Source organism: Prunus persica, chromosome G8 (assembly GCF_000346465.2).
Source record: "Prunus persica cultivar Lovell chromosome G8, Prunus_persica_NCBIv2, whole genome shotgun sequence".
NCBI classification, from domain to species: domain Eukaryota; kingdom Viridiplantae; phylum Streptophyta; class Magnoliopsida; order Rosales; family Rosaceae; genus Prunus; species Prunus persica.
In genome coordinates, this window is record NC_034016.1 from 9,704,903 (window position 1) to 9,725,032 (window position 20,130).

At 35.8% G+C, this 20,130-nt stretch overlaps 4 protein-coding genes and 2 long non-coding RNA genes across 6 annotated transcripts; 5 read left to right on the forward strand and 1 right to left on the reverse strand.

Annotated features, from left to right (window-relative positions):
* Positions 2,838 to 3,227, forward strand: LOC18767803 (classical arabinogalactan protein 1). The gene has a single exon (XM_020570984.1). It carries the CDS (start codon positions 2,838 to 2,840, stop codon positions 3,225 to 3,227), a length of 390 nt encoding a protein of 129 aa, XP_020426573.1.
* Positions 5,180 to 5,768, forward strand: LOC18767063 (classical arabinogalactan protein 1). Its single transcript, XM_007200616.2, has one exon. It carries the CDS (start codon positions 5,288 to 5,290, stop codon positions 5,675 to 5,677), a length of 390 nt encoding a protein of 129 aa, XP_007200678.1. The 5' UTR covers positions 5,180 to 5,287; the 3' UTR covers positions 5,678 to 5,768.
* Positions 7,733 to 8,389, reverse strand: LOC109950678 (classical arabinogalactan protein 9-like). The gene has a single exon (XM_020570530.1). The coding sequence runs from the start codon at positions 8,238 to 8,240 to the stop codon at positions 7,818 to 7,820; it is 423 nt and encodes a 140-aa protein (XP_020426119.1). The 5' UTR covers positions 8,241 to 8,389; the 3' UTR covers positions 7,733 to 7,817.
* On the forward strand, positions 11,640 to 11,996 carry LOC109950843 (mucin-1-like). Its single transcript, XM_020570985.1, has one exon. The coding sequence runs from the start codon at positions 11,640 to 11,642 to the stop codon at positions 11,994 to 11,996; it is 357 nt and encodes a 118-aa protein (XP_020426574.1).
* Positions 13,519 to 14,828, forward strand: LOC109950695. The gene is made up of 3 exons (XR_002272996.1): positions 13,519 to 13,734; positions 14,410 to 14,497; positions 14,629 to 14,828. It is a non-coding gene; the product is annotated as an uncharacterized LOC109950695 (long non-coding RNA).
* On the forward strand, positions 14,836 to 15,725 carry LOC109950696. Its single transcript, XR_002272997.1, has 2 exons — positions 14,836 to 15,237; positions 15,456 to 15,725. It is a non-coding gene; the product is annotated as an uncharacterized LOC109950696 (long non-coding RNA).

The following is a 20,130-nucleotide window of genomic DNA, read 5'->3' on the forward strand; positions in this document are numbered from 1 at the left end:
AGAAAGCCCAAAGAGAAAAAAGGAAGAAGGTCCTCAATTTAGATGACATTGCCAAAATGGTTTTTGATTGTGCTTTCTAGACTTTTGTTGTTTGGTGGGTTCTTTCTAGCTAGGAGTCTGGTAGAGAGTTTTTCAAATAATTGCTGATTTTTCATCTTCATGCGTAGTAGTTTAAAGCACATTAAATTACAATTTTTTATTCTTTTTTTATTTCAATTGTACATAGATTTTTTTTTTCCTCTCACACATATTGCCAAGGTACTATGTACTTCGAACATGAGATCACTACCCTAGACTAGAAGTTACAGTTTTTTTTTCACTGAGTTAGACCTCATTGGCAACTTAACCATTGTGGTTGGTTGCCATTTTTCATTTAGGCTAAATTCCGTCAATTTAATTAAGCAAAAGCTTAAATGACGGTAAAACGTAAGCATGCATGTCATTGTTGCATATACATCCCACCAATTTTACAAAGAGCTATTTACACTGACATCCATGAGATTTTTGGTGTTTTCACAAAATTCTCAGAGGTTTCGGAAATTACATTAACATTCCTTGAGGTTTCAAATTGTTTTCACAAATCTCCTTTACAGTGCGTTTGGATGAGGGAAATAAACTTGAGATTTTGACAAAAGTCAATTGGGATTCTAGAGCGTTTAAAAATATTTTGTTTAAGTGCCAAATTTCATGGAACTTTGTGGAACTTTTAGATTTCGTATAGACTTTCAGAAGACTTCTATACAATTTTTTTATAATTTTCCTTAAGATTTGTATGGCTATTATTCTAGACTTCTATAAATTCTATCTAAAAAGTTGTCATTTTTAAAATTCCAAGAGACATTGAGTTTATGGAAAAAGAAAAAAAAAACGTTTACAAATAAAGGTTACATTTCATATTTAAATTCGTTACCAAAACAAGAAACTTTATAAATTCTAGAATATTAATTTCCGTCATTTTAAATTTCATCATTTATGAATTTCTTTATACTTTTAAATTTCCTCATCCAAAATTAATTTACTGTCAAATATAAATAACTTTTCATAAACTTAATTAATAATTATATTTATTCTTAAATTAAAAAGATACTGCAAGAATTTGGTTTAGTTGTTTCTCGTTTACGTTTTGACTTTTTTTAATCTTAAGATTCAAAGAAGTTCCTTGTAATTGGTGTACACGTTATGTGTAGAGTCACAGGCAGGTGATGCAATGCAACAACGGGATTACGACAATAAAGGATGAGAAGTGGAGAAAACGCATGTGCCGCCACCCACGCAAGCAATATAGAGAAACAAATTGAAAGGAAGGTCGAGGAGATTCTTCTTCTGTCTGTGTCCCTATCCACTGAGAAATGAGGGTCAAAATGCTCGTTGTTGGTTGGATAACACAACACTCCTTCGACGACGTGGAGGTTGCAAAAGCCCAAACCAAAGTTTTCCTCCTACTAGTCTTCTCGCACCCCTTCTTTGACTATGACCCTTTTACTTTTATTTCTCTGTTTTTGTTTCCTAAAAACAATCGAGACCGAAACGTTGTTTGTTTTCCGCTCAACATCAAAAGGAACATCCTTAATAGTAAACGTTTATTTCAGTTTATTATACAATATGGTCTCATGATTCGGATATTTCATTTATATCTTAAAACAAATCAGAGAACTTGAAACCCTTTAATCATTTAATATATCATGTTGATTACTTTCATTGTTTTTGTTGTTAATATTGTATTTATCTATATAGTTTATCACAATTAGATGGCTACAGGATTTTTTCGATTGGGCTTTTTTTTTTTTTGCACGATGATTGTTAAAATAAGGATCTAAAGCCCAAACGGTTCACTTATTGATACCACATTGTGACTAGTTGCCCCAAATGAGTAGTTAGTATCGTATTAACTCAGTTTTTGACTAATTTATTTACTTTAAGTCATTCAGTTAAAGGTTGGTGAAATAAGGAAGATAATTTCAATTTTGAGCGACTATATTGAGAAAGGATAAGCCTATAGGTTCTCATTTCATGGAGTTTTGGCCCAATTGGTAAAACTAGACTTCTATACTAATTGTTAAGAGCCCATGAGTAAAAAAAATTCCAATACAAAACCGGCTTATAAGGAAAGAGTGCCTAGGAGATCATTTACTATCCCGAACTATGTTATCGTAATATTTGGATCCTTACATTTGCATGCAGGCCATTTTAAAATATATGGGCCTTGCACACGTCATTTAACATAAAAGCCTTTTAATTAGTTGTGGGCTTCTCTCTTTCATTTATTGGCCCATAATGATGTGAACTTAGTTCCCGTTGTGGGCTTCGGCCCACAACCCAAAGAGAAAAAAACAAAAAGAGACTGATTTTCTCTTCTCCCATGTTCCTGAAACTGCGGAAATATATTGACTCCAATTTCAATGAAAGAGACGATTTGGTTGCTTTGAAATCATAATCTGCACTTGCCGAAGAAAAAGACAAAAAGCAAATCGCCAGATCACCAGATCACCGGCCATCTGCACCGTTGGAAAACTAACCGTTATAGGCTGAACTTTTCATCCAACGGCCATAAAACCTGCGCAGTAAACAAACCGCGTTTCGCCTTGAGTTGGTAACACGTTTTCTAAACCGACCCCTGCCATCAGAAGAAAATCTCCACCGTCAAGTCCCTTAAATTTCGCCACAAACAAGATTTTAATAATCCAACGGCGATCCCTCAGCCAAGTCTTCTCACCATACCCCTTTATAAAAGGCCCCCCTCCCTGCTCTCCTTAAACCCACATCCTTCGCCTCTCTGCCTCTCAGCCTCTCAGACCCTCACTCTCTCTCTTCGTGCGAATTCTCTCTCTCTCTCTACAATGGCCAGATTAAGCAGCGTCGTTTTGGTGCTAATGGCTTCTCTCTTGTTGGCCTCAACAAGGGCGCAATCCCCTACATCGTCACCCGCCAAGTCCCCTGCGCTCTCTCCCAAACACCCCGCTGCCCCTTCTCCATCGAGCATTCCACCCAAGGCTTCGCCTTCTCCTTTGAGCACTCCACCGTCGGCTGCTCCTTCTCAGTCTCCCGTCGCAGTCTCTCCACCTTCTCCCCCATCCGCTTCCCCTGAATCTCCAGCGATCCCTCCATCTTCAGTTTCTGGACCGCCGTCTGAGGCTCCCGCACCCTCCACCAACGGCGCCGTTTTGAATAGGTTCTCCGCCGCCGGATCTGTGGCCGTAGGGGTTTTCGCTGCTGTCTTGGTTATGTAGAGTGGGGGGTTTATGGGTTTTTTTTTTTACAATTATCCATTTAATATTTGTATCAATTTAATTCAATTTATTTATTTTATTTAATTTAAATTTGTAGCGCAGTTATATGGAAATATAAAAGAGACATATTTGTTTTCTTAAATATTTTTTTCGATACATATGATTATTCTCAAGTTAGCCCCTGCATTGGGTCCAGAATTACAAATAAGTAGTCGTTAGCAACTGCCAACAGCTATTGCTACCTCACACTGGGCAGAGCTAGTTGTGTTGAAGTTGAACCTAAAAGTTGTTCTTTTATTAAACTCAAATCATCAAATGAGATTAGCTTTGACATTAAATATTTAATCAGACTTGAGTTTAAATTAAAATTTGCTCTTTTCTTTTCTTTTTTAAAGTTCTGTCCTCCTAGTTCTGTAGACAGCGAGTTTCTTGGTCACTTGCCATTGGAAATCCAATGATGCACAACACTCTTAACAACAAACTCATTTTTTGTAATTCTTTTTGGTAAATGATTTTTAAAGTTTTCACAAATGTTAAGAATAAAAAATTTTGAAGTAATTTTTCAGGAAGAATCCAATTTTTTTATCTGTCTAGCGAGTTTGAAATTTTTTTTCTACTCCCCTGTAAAGGAAATTATGATTCTTATTAATCAATTGAGAAAATATTACAGAATAGTATTTAAAACCTAACTAATTTATACAATAGATAAAGCCATTGGTACAAGCTGTTACAACTACTCTCTTTATTTTAGCCCCTAAATTGTATCCGTGTTTGATTCACATAGAAGACAATCTTGAGACAACTCAATATATTACTCCCCCCTCCTCCTCTCTAGCAAACGACAAAAAAATAAAAATAAAAATTAGTGGAGTTTATATGTGAAATAACTTATTTTAAATAACTTAGGGCATGTTTGGTATCCTACTCAAAAAAATTTTTGGTTAGAACTCACAAACTATGACTCTTAAAAATATGAGTTTTCAAATAGTGATTTAAAACTATTTTTAAGATCTATAAGAAATTGAAATTGAAATTAAAATCAGAAACCATATATTACCAAATTGAAATTAACAAAAGAAAAGGAAAAATCTATGTTGTTTCAATGGAAACCATAAAAACCCAAAACATGAAAAAAAAAAAAAATTTATCAATTTTGGTTGGGGTTGGGTCAGACCAAGGAGGTAGTGGATGAAGGAGACCGTCACGGAGCTACAAACGACAATGTCGACTCATAACCACCAACCACGAAAGGGAGAGAGAGAGAGTGTGTGTGTGTGGAGAGAGAGAGGGAGGAGAGAGAGGTAGAAAAAACTCTTAAAACCTCACTTTTTTTGTTTGCAATAATGGGGGGTGTTTTGAGTGTTTTTTGAGTTTGAGTTTTAAAAAATAGGCATACCAAATGAGTTTTTTTGTAAGTTTTGGACTTAAAACATGTTTTTAAGTTTATAAAATTGAATTCAAGTATGATACCAAACGGCCCTTAATTTATATGGCAAACAGTCATCTTACACTGCTCCATTAGAAAAATATAAGAGCAAAATAGCATCTTAATATAAAGTGCAAAATGATGTTTTTTTGGAGTGCTGGCAATCACAACTCTTTAAAATAAAGCAACACTTTCCAACTGCAAGAGGAGGATCCGTTGCATAAAGCCACTATTTGCACTGGCAAAAAAGAAAACACAATCACCCAAACTTGCCATCTGCACCGTAGGAAAACTAACCGTTAGAGACTAAACCTTTGCATCCAACGGCTACAAAACAAGGCCAGTACACAAACCGCGTTTGGCCTGAGTTGGTAACACGTTCTCGAAACTGACCTTCTCTCAAAAGGCTAAAATCTCGACCGTCCAAATAAGCTCCTAATAATCCAACGGTCTATCCCCCATCCAAGTGTCCTCCCCTTCCATCTATAAAATGCCCTCTCCCTGCTCTCCTTAAACCTATCCATCACCACTCTGCCTCGCAATCCCACACACACACTCTCTCTCTCTCTCTCTCTCTCTCTCTCTCTCTTTGTGCCAATTCTCTCTCTCTCTTCTCTCTTCTCTCTCTACAACAATGGCCAGATTCAGCGGCGTCGTTTTGGTGCTAATGGCTTCTCTCTTGTTGGCCTCAACAAGGGCACAATCCCCTACATCGTCACCAGCCAAGTCCCCTGTGTTCTCTCCCAAAAAAGCCGCTGCCCCTTCTCCATCGAGCACTCCACCCAAGGCTTCGCCTTCTCCATTGAGCACTCCACCGTCGGCTGCTCCTTCTCAGTCTCCCGCCGCAGGCTCTCCACCTTCTCCCCCATCCGCTTCCCCTGAATCTCCAGCGATCCCTCCATCTTCAGTCTCTGGACCGCCCTCTGAGGCTCCCGCACCCGCCACCAACGGCGCCGTTTTGAATAGATTCTCCGCCGCCGGATCTGTGGCTGCTGTGGTTTTCGCTGCTGTCTTGGTTATGTAGAGTGGGTTTTTTAATTACGAGTATTTTTAGTGAGAGTTTATGGATTTTTATTTATTCATTAATTATTGTACCGATTCAATTTATTTGTTTTTTTTAATGCTTAAATTTAATTAAATGGAGACATTTTATTTAATTATTAAATCCATTTCTGTGGTGTCAAATGCCATTTCCAGCTGGAAAGCCTTAGCAAAAGCAGCTGCTGCTAGCTTTGTCACTGGGCATTGGCAAAAGCAAAGAACGCAAGATTTTGACCAAAAAGAAAAAAAGAAATCTTCGTGCTCAAGACTAAACTTTAGCAAGTAAAAGGAAATTGTGACAATCAAATGGCGGTCACATATAAATGTTACCATTCAGCACCTATCATGAGACAACCAGATAAAAGAATAAGAACCCACTTTCACCCAACTACAAGAAGCAATGTGCAATTTGCCTTGAGGATGAGTAGTGTTTTGAGTATGGTGTAAATTTAAAGGTCGGAACCATCAAATTGAAAACCATTGTGACAAAAAATTAGATGAACACATTGTTTTGAAGATAATCTTTGAAGGAATATGTAAAAGACGGATAGTTTAGATGATTGAAATACAATACGAAATAGACCCACAAAAATATTCCTCAGATAAACTTACAGAATTGTGCGCCCGATGGAGTTAGTTTGCAGGTTTGATTCTCACTTGTGCACTCCAGTAGTTTCTTTACTTCTTTTTTCGAAGCAACAAAATTTTCTTCATAAAATGGCCCTAGGGACTATCAATTTCATGACGAGTTAGACAACATTACCAACCACCAAACGACTGGACTGGGCATGTCGTCATGGAAGATAGTTGTGCTTAGGTTTTTTATGACATCAACAATTCATGGTTTTTTGTTTTAGTTTTGTTTCATTGTTTTATCATGTAAGAGTCTCAATTTAAGTTTCGTATAAAGCACTAATAGTAAGGTTACATATCGTAGCCTAATTACCTAAGTGTGCAACCTCATCTATCCATGCACTTAAATTTTTTTCTTTCAAGGACAACCAAGTACCTTTAATATAGTTCAAAACAGCTGCATTCTCTTTGTACTCATTTTCAAAACGATCCAAGCTTCATTGAATGATGGTTCATTTGGAGATTTGATTAAATAAACCCAAGTAGATAGGAAATCTGTATCATCTTGAATAACATATTGCGTACCGATCGTACCGTATCGACAATTTGGTCCTATAGTGGAAGACACCAAGAGTATGATGCCACAGATCATTGAGGAAGTTTTTACTCCCGCTTGTGATTGAGCGGATAAGCCCACTTAGTTAAATTAACAATCAAACCCATTGATGTAGAGACACTTGCCTAATCGCTGACAACATAGCCTGATTTTTTTTACTAATTACTCATTTTCTCTTCAATACATTTCTCTCCAACAAAAGATAATTCATTCATCATTGACCAAAACAAGATCCTTTATTGACCAAAAAGAACAATTCATTATTGTTAAATAACCTTGTTCTCGTTCCCATACATACTGAGGAATCCTCTCATATAAAATGAACTTATTCTCATTCCCATGAGAGGATTTCTCTTTCAACTACTTAATCACCAGAAGAACAAAAAAAAATTACTTCATAATAAAATTTTCTAAAAAGAAAATTCTAATTCATGATTGCAGCTTTTTCATTTGTAATCTCAAATCTCAGATTCTTGTCAATTGTGAACTTGGCAACAATTACACAATTTATCTCGACTTTTTTATTATTATTAATTCATTCAATCTTGAGCTTGAAGATTTTTTGGATGAATGAAGATTGAACCTCAATTTCTTGAGAATTCATAGACATATCCAATAACAGGGGTTAGCAATGGCTGGTGCAATGCGCCAACTTTTGCCTGTGAGTTAGATACTGTACCTCTTTGAACCTGAGCTCGATTCATTTCACGTGTATTAAAATATTTTTGCAAACACAAAATTATATAATTTTTAATATAAAATAAAGAAAAATTAGATTGCAATTCTGATGACAAAAAAATATGTCTCTTTTTATTCCCACATATATATATATATATATCAACAACTACAAAATGAATGAATTAATCAGATGGTAAATTAAATACAACAAAACAAATGATTAAAATTCATAAAACCCCCGCTGTACTTTCCCTCTTTACATAAGCATGGCGGCAGCGAAAACACCAACGGCCACGGATCCAGCGAAGGAGAACCTGTTCAAAACTGCACCGTTAGGTGCAGGAGATTCTGTGGGGGATCCCGAGACCGAAGAAGGGGGAGAGGTGGCGGGAGATTCAGGAGAAGACGATGGGGGAGAAGGTGGAGAGTCTGCGACCGGAGATGTAGAAGGAGCAGCCGAGGGTGGAGTGCCCGAAGGAGAAGGTGAGGTACTCGAAGGAGAAGGTGAAGCAGCGGGTGGAGTGCTCAAAGGAGAAGGAGCGGCGGCGGGTGGAGTGCTCAAAGGAGAAGGGGCAGATGCAGGGGACTTGGCTGGGGAAGATGCAGGGGATTGTGCCCTTGTTGAGGCCACCAAGAGGGCAGCCATTAGCACCAAAACGACGGCGTTGGATTGAGCCATTGTAGAAGAGCGAATGAAGACAGAGAAAGTGATGGGGTTTAAGAGGCAGGCAGATGAAGATTAAGAAGCGAAGGATGGGTTTAAGGAGAGAAGGGAGAGGGCTTTTTATAGGGGAGGGCTGAGGAGAGTTTGGTGAATAGATCCCCGTTGATTTTGAGAAATTTCTAAGGGGTTTGGACGGTGCAGATTGTGGTTGGGATGAAAGGAAATATTACGTAGCAAGCTGGACTTGGTTAGAAAAGTCTGACCAGAACGCGGTTGTTGTATTGGCTGGGTTTTAGTGGCTGTTAGATGTAAAGGTGTTGCTGCATGAAAAAGGACCAAAGTTCAATCCAAGAAGATTTCGCACGAAAACTTAGAAGCCAAGTCAAGAAAATCAGTTCCAGCAAAGAATATGATTGTGACTAGCTTGGTGACAACACCACACCTTTGTGATTTTGGTCTAATTAGTCCGATCTTGATGTTTGTATACCGATCCTGGGTATGTTGCTTGGGCCTTAAGTAAAATCTTTTTCCAGTTGGATCCAACATAAGAGAGGACATAATACTATTCACATAGTGTGCTTGGTCCCACTTCTCCTCCTGGGGTGAACAGTTATCCTAATATATCACTGTATAAATACAACAATGTAATCATTCTTCAAGTATCAAACACTGAAAGATAAGCATCCCAGCAAAGAAGTGGCTATTCACTTCAACTCAAATTCCTCACATCGAAGCCTATAAAAAGGGCTAGATGGCTGGGAGGAAAAAGGAACGGAGGGAAGAGGAGCAGCCGTAGGAAAATAAGAGAAAGACAGCAAGCAAGCTCCAAGATTCGATCAATCCATGAAAATTCTTGGCCGTGATGCCTTCAAGCATCTCAAACAACAAGATCTTGAGATTTCTCTCACTGATGCCCTTATCATCCAAAATAGCAAGTTCAATCCTTGGGGATTGTTATGTTTCACAGCGCTGTTAAAAGACTTGGAGTTTTCTGGACAATTGAATTGTGCGGTATGAGGTGAAGTCTCAGAACTTCATGGACCCACATAATCAAAAAGAAAGAGGAATTCTTTCTCAGTATGCAAAATCAGACATTTGGGTTATTATGTTTGGCTGAAGGTAAACCAAAAAATAAATAAAGAAGAAGCCTGTGGGTGGTGAACCTACCACGTGAAAGTAAGAAGGAAGTCGTCTTGTTCCCTTTTGTTCCAAAGCCACCTGCAAAAAATTGAGACTCGAGGACAATTAAGACATAAAGAAACAAACTAGCAAGAGCTCACAAAAAGACTCCAGTTCGCAGGTTGGAAGGCCATGTGCATTGTTGCCTTAAGCTCAAAAGACGTGATCAAGAAAGCTAAAGGCTTGTGAGGACTCAGCTCATTAACAAATCATTAACAGCTACAGGCCGAATATGAAATTACAAGATTTGATGGCCTAAGACCTAATGGTCTCATATGCATTGGGCTCGTCTCACATTTCATGATCAGTCAGTCTTACACCAACATTCCTAGACTTAACGGTCTCAAATACAATGGGCTCATTCTATTGCAAGTCTCAAGCACAATGGACTCGTTCACTAAAAGTCCAATTGGAGAACAATTGGTGCAAAATCATAAATTCACAATTTCTTTTTATAAAAATTTTGATAAAATTTTCTTGCCATATCGTTATATACATTTTTTTTGTTTTAATTGTTTAAATGAATTATTTATCTATATTGAATTTTTTTTTTAGTGAAAAGTAGTGATGTGTCGAAATTCATAAAAATACACGAGTGTCATGGTTACATTGTCGCATATCTATGTTTTCTACTATATATGTATATTTGTTTGACTAATTCGTTATACCATGTCAATACGATGATTAAATGGTATGATTACTCAACATAATTAATAATATAAAAATATGAGTGAAACACATTACAAATTAAAACAAAGCATGTGACATTATGTGAACAATCATACCATAAAATCAAATATTACAATGAGAATTTCTTCTAAAAGAAAAGGGAATAAAGGAAGGCTATATTAAAATGAATTAATATAAAAATAAATTATTTCCAAAAACAATGGGTGAAGTTTTGTACATTTATATTGATACCCTTCCTCATATGGACGCAATAAAATTGCTGTGGAACATTATAGGAAATTTTTGAAGCCTTAGATACCCTATACTATTATTAGAGTGATTCCAATATACCTTGGTGCAAGACGCCAGAAACCGGATCTCTCTTTTCTCTCTGTACAAGCTTTGCTTGAGTGTGAGCATTGAGCACAAGAGTGAAACGGATGTAGGTCGGGAAAGAGAGGGGGGAGAGAAGAAGAGAGTGGGACATGGAAGGGAGGATTTTGGGGGGTGGGAGATGATGAGGGGTGAAAAGGTGGCCGGGATGAGAGAGGGAGAGAGGGGTTGCTTGGCTACAAGATTTTTATTTTTGGTTTTAAAAATTTAAAAGTTAAATTATTTTTAGAGAGATTTACTATTATACCCAATATAGGAGCCCAAATTATAAAAAAAACATATATAAAATGGACTTTAGAAACACACTCAAAACTCATTTACAACATAACAAAAAGACTTTTAACTTCTTTTATATTACAAAATTGCCATTGATTTCTTAAAACAAACTCAATCCCAAAATCTTATAAAAAAGCCTAAAACACTCAATAGGGTATCAAAGTAATTTAATAATCAAAATTAAATTCAATAGGGTCAGCTGTCATTTTTTGAGTTTGTTTATAGAAATTAAATGGTATAGGGTTTATTTATAGTTTTAGTGCTAAGAATGAGTATATGACTAAATATCTCTTATTGATAAAGAATGGATGGGTTATGTTTTTTCCCTAAGTTTTTAGAAGTCATTTAACGAAGGGGTAAATTTGTCTTTAAAATTTTGAAGATAAAGTGAATGGAGAAATAGGACAAGGAGTGGAAATAGCAGCACTCTCTTCTAGATGGTGTAACAATAATGAATTGTTTTTTACTGTGAATAATGGATCCTGTTTTGGAATATGATGAATGATTTTAAATTTAGAAATGATGAACAAGAATGACCAATAAATTAGGAGGAACTTGTTAGGACTTAAGGAAACTAACCATTACGTTATCAACTTCAACTTTACATACAACAGCTAGGAAAAGCAGCCCAATATACAAACAAACCACGTTTTGCTCCAACCAAATCCACCTTGGAGAGATCTCCACCGTTCAAACTAGTTTCTCACAATCCAACGGACCAGTGTTCTACAAGCCAAGCCTCCTCAGTGTCCCTCTATAAAACCCAACATCTTCTCTCAATAAACCCATCCTTGGCTTCTTCATTTGCCTCTTAAACCGCCCTAAACCCCCATAACTCTCTCTCTCTCTCTCTCTCTCTCTCCAATGGGTCGATTCAGTAATGTTGTTTTGGTGCTAATGGCTTCACTTTTGCTGGCCTCAACAACGGAAAAATCCCATGCATCATCACCTGCCAAGTCACATGCGCCTTCTCACTCTAGCGCTCCATCTAAGGCTTCACCTTCCCCTTCTCCGTCGAGTGCTCCACCAAAGGCCGCTCCTACTACGTCCGAAGCTGACTCTCCGCCTTCTCCTCCCTCATCTTCCCCTGTTAGCTCTGCGGAGATTTCTCCCTCTTCGAGTTCTGGTTCGTCTTTTGAGTTTCCTATATCCGCTCCTAACTTGGCCGTTTCGAAAAAGTACACCTGGTCGATGGGATTTACTCTGCAAACTTGGTTAAACAAGTACTTTGGGGGCAGAGAAAGAATCCGCTAATGTAATGGTTTGAAGTAATTGTTCTCTCAGAAATTTACTGGATTCAAGTCTAAGCATCTGTGTAGTGTGTGTGAGTTTAATATGTTATCGCCTCTCTAAAAGGTCAAACAAAAAACTTTGGGAGGTTTACCTATCCATTTTTAATTATCTATTTGAATATTACTTGTATTTATTCATTTATTGGGAAATAAATAGCGACTTTATTCCCCAAATTATTACTTGAATATAGTGGATAGCTTTGCCATTGAAGAATTATGATTCCATTTAACAGCTAATGGTTGAGATTATCATTAATCAAAAAGTTGGGTGATGGTTTCTCAATCATGGATCAGAATTTTTTTCTTGTCAAGAAGTATTTCAAAGAGGGCCCTCATCCTCCGAACTGAGAATGAAAGGGAAGATTGTTTTTTAAGATGGTGTTACAACAAGTGATTTTTTTTTTGGTTACCAACTATGAAAGAATTTTGAAATACAATAGTCCCGATCTCTTGGACCACAGGAGTCCAAGAGATTGTGGTCACCCACCGTTGGATATTAATCCAATGGTTTAAAAAAGTTTTTTAAAATGAGTGCAAGAGTGAGTGAACCGTTGAATTTACATCCAACGGTGAGTGACCACAAATTTCTTGGACCCCTGTAGTCCAAGAGATCAGGACTGTACAATAGGAATGCTATAATTTTTTCGTTTTGTTTATAAAATGCATAACAATAGATGACAGTTAAATACCGATAACATCATTTACAATCTTTACTAACTCCCATGATTCCATTCAATTGGATTGTTCATTCCAACAATCAAACACTTCTCTAACTACTAATAATATAGATCCTGAGCCTCCACATTTAGGTGGTCTTGTACATTTATCCACATTTGGCACAATCCAAACCAATCTAATAACTGTGTATTTACCCACTTACATACTTGAAATGATAGAAGTTATGAATCAAAGAAATGAGAATTTAAAAATGGGTATGACATCAACTACTGCTAATTAGGCCTGAACACGGATCGATTCGGAATGGTAGAGGGCTCTTTCGTTAACCAAACCAAAGTCTTCGATAGACCAATTTCTCTTTCGTTAACCAACCATTAGAACATTTAATCATTTAGATCGGTTAACCGCTTCTTCGGTTTGAATTAGTTCGATACGCCGGTAGTACCATTCACTACTACAATTTTAGCTTATACCGACAACCTAATACTGGCGAATGAGCAGTTTAGCCAGTACTAGGAACCATTACTGGCCAAGTAAAGTTGTTTGCCACTACTAAATAATACTGGCAAAGTCTTTCGTCAGTACAAGTTTTACTGACGAGCAACAGCGCCAGCCCCTTTAAGGGTGGGAAGCCAAAATATTAAGCGCTCAAATTTGTAGATATCAGGAAGCCAAATTTTTTCACTGACGAGTTGGTTTGCCAATACTAGACTTAAATATAATTTTTTTTACTTAAACTTTCTCTTTACTTCCTTCAAATCGACTCTCTCTCTCATTGACCAAAACATACCATATCTTCTCTCTCGTCTTTTTCTTTCGTTTTTGGGTTTTAGTCTCTGTCACTCACTTTCCCTTCCTCATTTTTTTTAGTTGAAGAAGAAAGTGTTTTCTTCCTTAGAGCTATTGGAGTTAGAGGAATCATGTGGTAGTTTGATTTTCGTATCAGTTGGTTCAGATTGACAGAGAGATTCAATTTGGGGGTTTTCTTTGCTCTTTTCAGTTGAGGTTGATTCCCTGTTCTGGTGAGATTTCTGTTCCTATTTCTTTTATTTTTTTCAAGTATTTGAGTATAGGCAATGACCCACGAATCCTTCTGATTAGTTATAAATTACAATACAAAAATTTTAAGATGCAGACATGGACGATGTACCAGTTGTATAGATGAAAGGCTGATTATATCCTTTGATTTTTTAAAGCTCTTGTTTCAATCTTTTATTATTTGTTGATCAAGTCTGGGGCTTGTTTATTTGTTTTTGGGAGCTTTGTCTTCTGTTTTGTTTTGTTTGGGTTGTGGTTCTGTTTTGTTTTTCTGTTGGGGTTCTGGTGGTTTGCCCTGGGGGATTTTTGTCCTCTTTCTTGTGTTTCTTTTCTTTCTTGTTCTTAATAAAATTGTTTCTATTAGAAAAAAAATATTGGGAGTATTTTGCTTTTATACATGTGTGAGTTGATATATTTCGGTTAATATGCATACTTTATTTGTTTGTTATAATGTGGTCCACTTGTTTGGTGTTATTTCTTCTTTTCTTCAGTTCAATGAATGTACAATTTCTTGTTTAATTTGGTTTTGCTTGTGAGTTGAAGTAGATGGTGTTGAGGGTCATCCAATTGAAAGACAATAGATTGTTTTGTATTGAAATACTGAAGTAATAGTTTTTTTTTTATACCAATGATGTCTGATTAATTTGTTACCACTTTAGATGAGTAGTTCTGGAGATAGTTCACAAGAAGGGCTCAATGTTGACTTGGGGGATGGTCTAGAGGGAGATGGTTCTGCAAGTGGTACTGGTATGTTGGTTTTTCCTTTTTTCTTTTAATAAACTGGTATGTTTAAATAATTACATAAATATATTGTATATGGGATATATGAGAAACTTATTACCTTTGTATTGAGCGGTTAAAATTAATTTTTCATGTAGGCAATGACGCAAAGCAAGGTCGGGGTCAAGGGATATGCAACTGGTGTCTAAATAACATGAGAAAAAGTATCAGACTCCAGCAAACTTGATGCGTGGGACACTCTCGTGTTTCTTATTCCTAAAATTATTGAATACTTAGTGCATGTATGTGAGTTTATTAGTTATATATTTTAGAGTTGATGTAAGACTACCTTATTGTGGATGCAAGGCACCATTGAATTTTGTCCTGAACAGCAGCCTTTGATTCATGTCTTCAAGGATGTATGTATAAATGAAGAATAATGAAAAATTGTGGAGAAGTTTCAAGAGTGATTTGAAGTAAGCTTATTATAAACCTTTCGAAGGAAGTGAAAGACGGTGGCAATGTGAGGATTCTCGTGTAGGCCCAAACCAGTAGCAGCTGTTGTTTGAACATTAGGAAAAAGATGAGACTGCAGTACGTATTATTACACAACAGTCAATATATATATATAATCTGTGCAATGATTAAGCATGTTTTGCTTTTGCGAATAGTAGGAACAAGCTAAATGAAATGCTGAAAATTGGAGTAAACAAAAGTTGAATCACACATCTAGCACAAAGTCTTATGCGCGAAGCAAAGCACAATATGTAAGTTTATGAGGCACATGAATGTTTATTCTTTTTTCTTGTTCATTGTTCTTTATGTTCTTTTATTTGTTCAAGTATATGAAAAACTGAAATGTAGAGGTCCAGAAGACTAATTGTACAATTCATCATTGTAGATTTTATTGGTTTGGTTAATCTATGATGACCATAGAATTTGATGTAGAATGATGAACTGAATATGTATCTTTATTTTTTGTTAGGCTGAAATGCAGGAAAACTTTAAGGGATTAGTTGAAGATGAATGTCCTGATAATTTAAAGGCACGAAGAAGAGCTTTGGTTGGGCAACTAAAGTTTTGGAACTCTACTGATGTAGGCAGACCTTTGTAATATTTGGCTATTGTAAATTGTAATCCACATTGGTACTTTATATTTTATAAGAATGGTTGTTGTATCTTGTATGGTTCAATCTTTCAGTATTGTACTTATAATTGTCATTACATTTTAAATATGAATTAAAAAAAAATTAGGAATGAAAAATGTGCAGATTATATTACAAAACAAGAGGCATTTGAAGGAAGTATATTTAATGGTGCATTAGCTCAAAAAAGAATTGAATTGACAAACAATCCTGGCATTTTTTATTTTGGTTAAGAAACAATCCTGGTGAATGTTTGGCCATTGGTATCGAAACAATAATCCTCACAAAAGCTTCTTTAATACTGGCCATTTGTTTTGTCAGTAATAAATTGAAGTCACTTTATGACTTGTGTCAGAGACAAACCTATACTGACGAATATGTTACAAAAGTTGGTCAGCATTAGTATTACTGACAGGACTTTTACTGACAAGCCTTATTTCCGTCGCTGCACTCGTCAGGAAGCCATTACTGACGAATTTTCGCCAGTAATGAGGTTTCTACTGACCATAGAGCGTTGTCGGTATAAGCTAAAATTGTAGTAGTGATTTAACAAAAAACCTACTAATTATGTAATGCAAATTAGGCCAAAATGGATTAAAAACAAGTATTCCAAATTCAAAAAAGAAGAACCTTGGGAATAAAAACATTTATCACTAATGCCAGTTGAAAAACTCCAAATGAGTATTTACTGGGAGGACGGTGAAATTCAAGCATGTGGACTAAGATTCTAGGATGAAGGTTTTTGTAAAGGAAAATACAGTGGACTGTGGAGGTTTCCTTAAGAAACCAATGTGGTATTCTTAGCAGTCCAACATGAGGCTTCAAAGAACTTATTAATATAATCTTGAATAACATATCGCTACAAGATGCTTTCATGTTTCTTTTCTGTCAAGATATGATTCTTTTTCTTTTCCTGTTCTCAATTTTATTGTTGGAAGTTTGAATTTTTGAAATTGTGATTGTTGTTGTGTTTGGTTTCAGTCAACACACAATAAGTTGACATGTGTATATTTGATTTAATTAATAAAGCAATTATAAATATCGAATTGGTACGGATTTTTGTTGGGTTAGAAAGAATATTACCCAACGTTTTAATCAAACATTTCTGTACAAATTGAATCGAAATAATAAAAAATAAAAAATAAAAATTTAACCAAACTAAACGAAACTGTCGGTATCGTTAATGATCAATCGAATAATTTTCATGTATTGAATTACATATTGCAATGTGAAACACATACTTTTTTTTTTCTTCGTATGTGTTAGTAAACACACAAGAATCATGAATCGAAATAATTTCAACACTCATGTGTTAACAAACCCATAAAAAATTAGGAATCATAACTAATTCTAATTGACATTCCAAGTATATAAGCATACAATAGTTGCATAGAGAACTATTATTAATATTCCAAATAAGTTATTTTGCACTCCTCTATATAATTTCTCTCTTATGTTTTTAATTGCGATGACTTTTTTAAAGTGCAAATACCGAATCCCTTTATATTTTGAATATATATAAAAAAAACATACGATACGGCGCGCGCAACACCTGAATGGCGACGACCAAAATACATTCCTCCTTTTTGAAACATTATTCCAAAAAAAACATTAATCAAGAAACAAATCGAATCGAATAAATCGGGTAATTGTAAGTTGTAACACCTGATGCACGGCGGCGACCAAAAGACACAGAAAAAACACCTGTCTACCGACCAACCGTTGTAAACAGACCTTTACATCCAATAGCCAGTAAACACAACAACCGCGTCCTGGCCAAAAATGGGTAACACGGTTTCTAACCAAGTCCAACTGTACCTAATATTTCCTTGCATACCAATCTGCGCCGTCCAAGCCTCATCAAATCCGCGTCAAACAGATTAATCCAACGGTGATCTACAATTTGCCAAACTCTCATCAGCCTCCACCTATAAAAGGCCCTCTCCGGTCTCTCCTTAAACCCATCCTTCGCTTCTCAATCTGCCTCTTAACACCTCCACAATTTTCTGTCTTCATTTTCTCTTTGAACTCTCTCTCTCTCTAATGGCTCGATCAAGCGCTGTCGTTTTGGTGCTTATGGCTGCCCTTTTGGTGGCCTCAACAAGGGCACAATCCCCTGCATCTTCACCAGCCAAGTCCCCTGCCTCTGCCCCTTCTCCTTTGAGCACTCCACCTGCTGCCTCTCCTCCTTTGGGCACTCCATCTTCAGCTGCTCCTTCAACAGCTCCCGTCGCAGACTCTCCACCTTCTCCCCCATCGTCTTCCCCTAAATCTCCGGCCACCTCTACCTCTACCTCTCCCTCTCTCTCTACTTCGGTGTCGGGATCGCCCTCGGAAGCTCCTGCTCCCAACGGCGCCGTTTTGAACAGGTTCTCCATCGCCGGATCGGTGGCCGTTGGGGTTTTCGCTGCCGCATTGCTTGTGTAAACAGGGAATCTCATACTATAAGGCCATGAGAACAGCGGGGGTTCTATGAATTTTTTATCATTTGTTTTATTGTATTTAATTTCCCATTTAATTCAACCATTCATTTTGTATTTATTGATATATATATATATATATTATGGGAATATATAGAGACACATTATTCTGTCATTTGATTGATTATCGTCATGTGAATTGCAATCTAATTTTTTTTCTTTCTAGATTAAAAATATCTAATTTTGTGTTTACAAATATATTTTTACGTGGCAACATATTCGAAACTACGAGGAGGTATTAACCAGAAAAGCATTCTAAACTACTTCGATACATGTTGATTGGATCGATTTGACAATCAAATGCCTCTCACACTAAAGTATACTATATATATGTTTTTTCAAAAGAAACTGCGCATGAATCTTCTGATACATGTGCATAAAAGTGTTCTATTTTTTTTTTTTTTGTTTTTGTTTTTTCTCACAATGAAATTGGGATGTGAGAACTTGAAAAACTAACCGGTTGTAATCCACCAATAATACAATGTTTAAGTAAAACTCAATTTCAAATTATGATAAAATTTGTCCATGTAGGTTAATTTATTTGTAAATCATGCCATTGGATCTTTATTTGGTTGCTAACAATTTCTCAATCGCCTAATTAAGGCAAATGAATAATATCTCACTGCACATTTATGTTTCAACTCTCATAAATAATGGGCTACAATCAAATTACTTCAAATATTCCCTCCTAACCTCCTATAGCTCGAATAAATGAATTTTATTATACTTAGTATCCTACAATTATATTTAAACATTACTTAATATTCTCCAATGATATAAATGTATATGTATCAAATATATTCTAACAGGTACAATATTAGGAGAAAAAATGTGATGGCTTTAATATACCTATAATACACCCCTAATTGGTAAATTACAAGTTATATTATTGCATAATGGATCCCGAGCCTCTGCATTTAGACAGTGCATTTACCCACATTTCGTTAAATATAGACCGTTGTAATAATCTTACGCCTTAGAACATGACACATCATCAAGTTTTTTTTTTTCTTCTTCTCTAAGCAAACATTAAGTTTAGAGCGTGTTTCTTTTCTTATTATTATTTTTTCCCTCCGCGTAATCTTCTTTTCTCTATGGTTCAATCAAAAATTGCCCATGGTTGAACGAATATTCAAATCCAAATGGAATGGAAAAACTCCCAAATTCTTGAATAAGTAGTTTCTTTGAAGTAAAAATAAAGACAAATCCGTTGCAATCTGATTATGAAGGGAAGGAGATGACGACATAAAAGAACAACAAAAAATCCCTCTTGTGAAGCCAAAAAACGCATGAAACAACACTGAAGAAAAGCCAAAAACTATTTTAACTTGGTTGGGTTTGAAGATTAATACAACCATGAAGGTTTTCCATTGAATCCCAAAAGGGCATCAATCAAGCAGGGAGAAAGAAGGAGATGACCAAAACACAAACTTGCTGTAAACTAAGGAGACATGAATGTGGTGAAACAAAAAAAACTCCAAACTAACAGCAATAGTTAACGTCTGTTATGTTTGTTTGGAGAAGAAAAAAAACCTTGATGATGTGTCATATTTTAAGTTGTTAGATTATTGCAATGGCCTAGATTGAGTGAAATGCAGTTAAATGCACAGGCTTGGGATCCATTGCATAATAGTCAATTATTAGGTAAATTATATCTAAAATGTGTTTATAAAAATTGGGTATATTATTTGAATAATAAGTAAATTCATACTTAATACATTATTTTCATAATATATTGTGAAAAGTTGGGTAGGTAAATTCATACTAGGTACATAATAATCAATGTACCTATAAAAAGTTAGGTTATGAAATTATTTTCACAATATACCTATAAATGTGTTGGCTTTAATATACCTACAATATACCCATAATAGGTAAATTACAAATTATATTATTGCATAATAATCAATTATTAGGTAAATTATATCCAAAATGCGTTTATAAAAGTTACGTATATTATTTGAATAATAAGTAAATTCATACAAGGTACATTATTTTTTGTAAAAGAAGTAATAGTTATGTTGTTTTTCAACAT

Excerpts from the sequence above, each read along its gene's own strand:
- LOC18767803 (XM_020570984.1), top strand. The coding sequence starts at position 2,838 with ATGGCCAGATTAAGCAGCGTCGTTTTGGTGCTAATGGCTTCTCTCTTG.
- LOC109950678 (XM_020570530.1), bottom strand. The coding sequence starts at position 8,240 with ATGGCTCAATCCAACGCCGTCGTTTTGGTGCTAATGGCTGCCCTCTTG.
- LOC109950843 (XM_020570985.1), top strand. The coding sequence starts at position 11,640 with ATGGCTTCACTTTTGCTGGCCTCAACAACGGAAAAATCCCATGCATCA.
- LOC18767063 (XM_007200616.2), top strand. The coding sequence starts at position 5,288 with ATGGCCAGATTCAGCGGCGTCGTTTTGGTGCTAATGGCTTCTCTCTTG.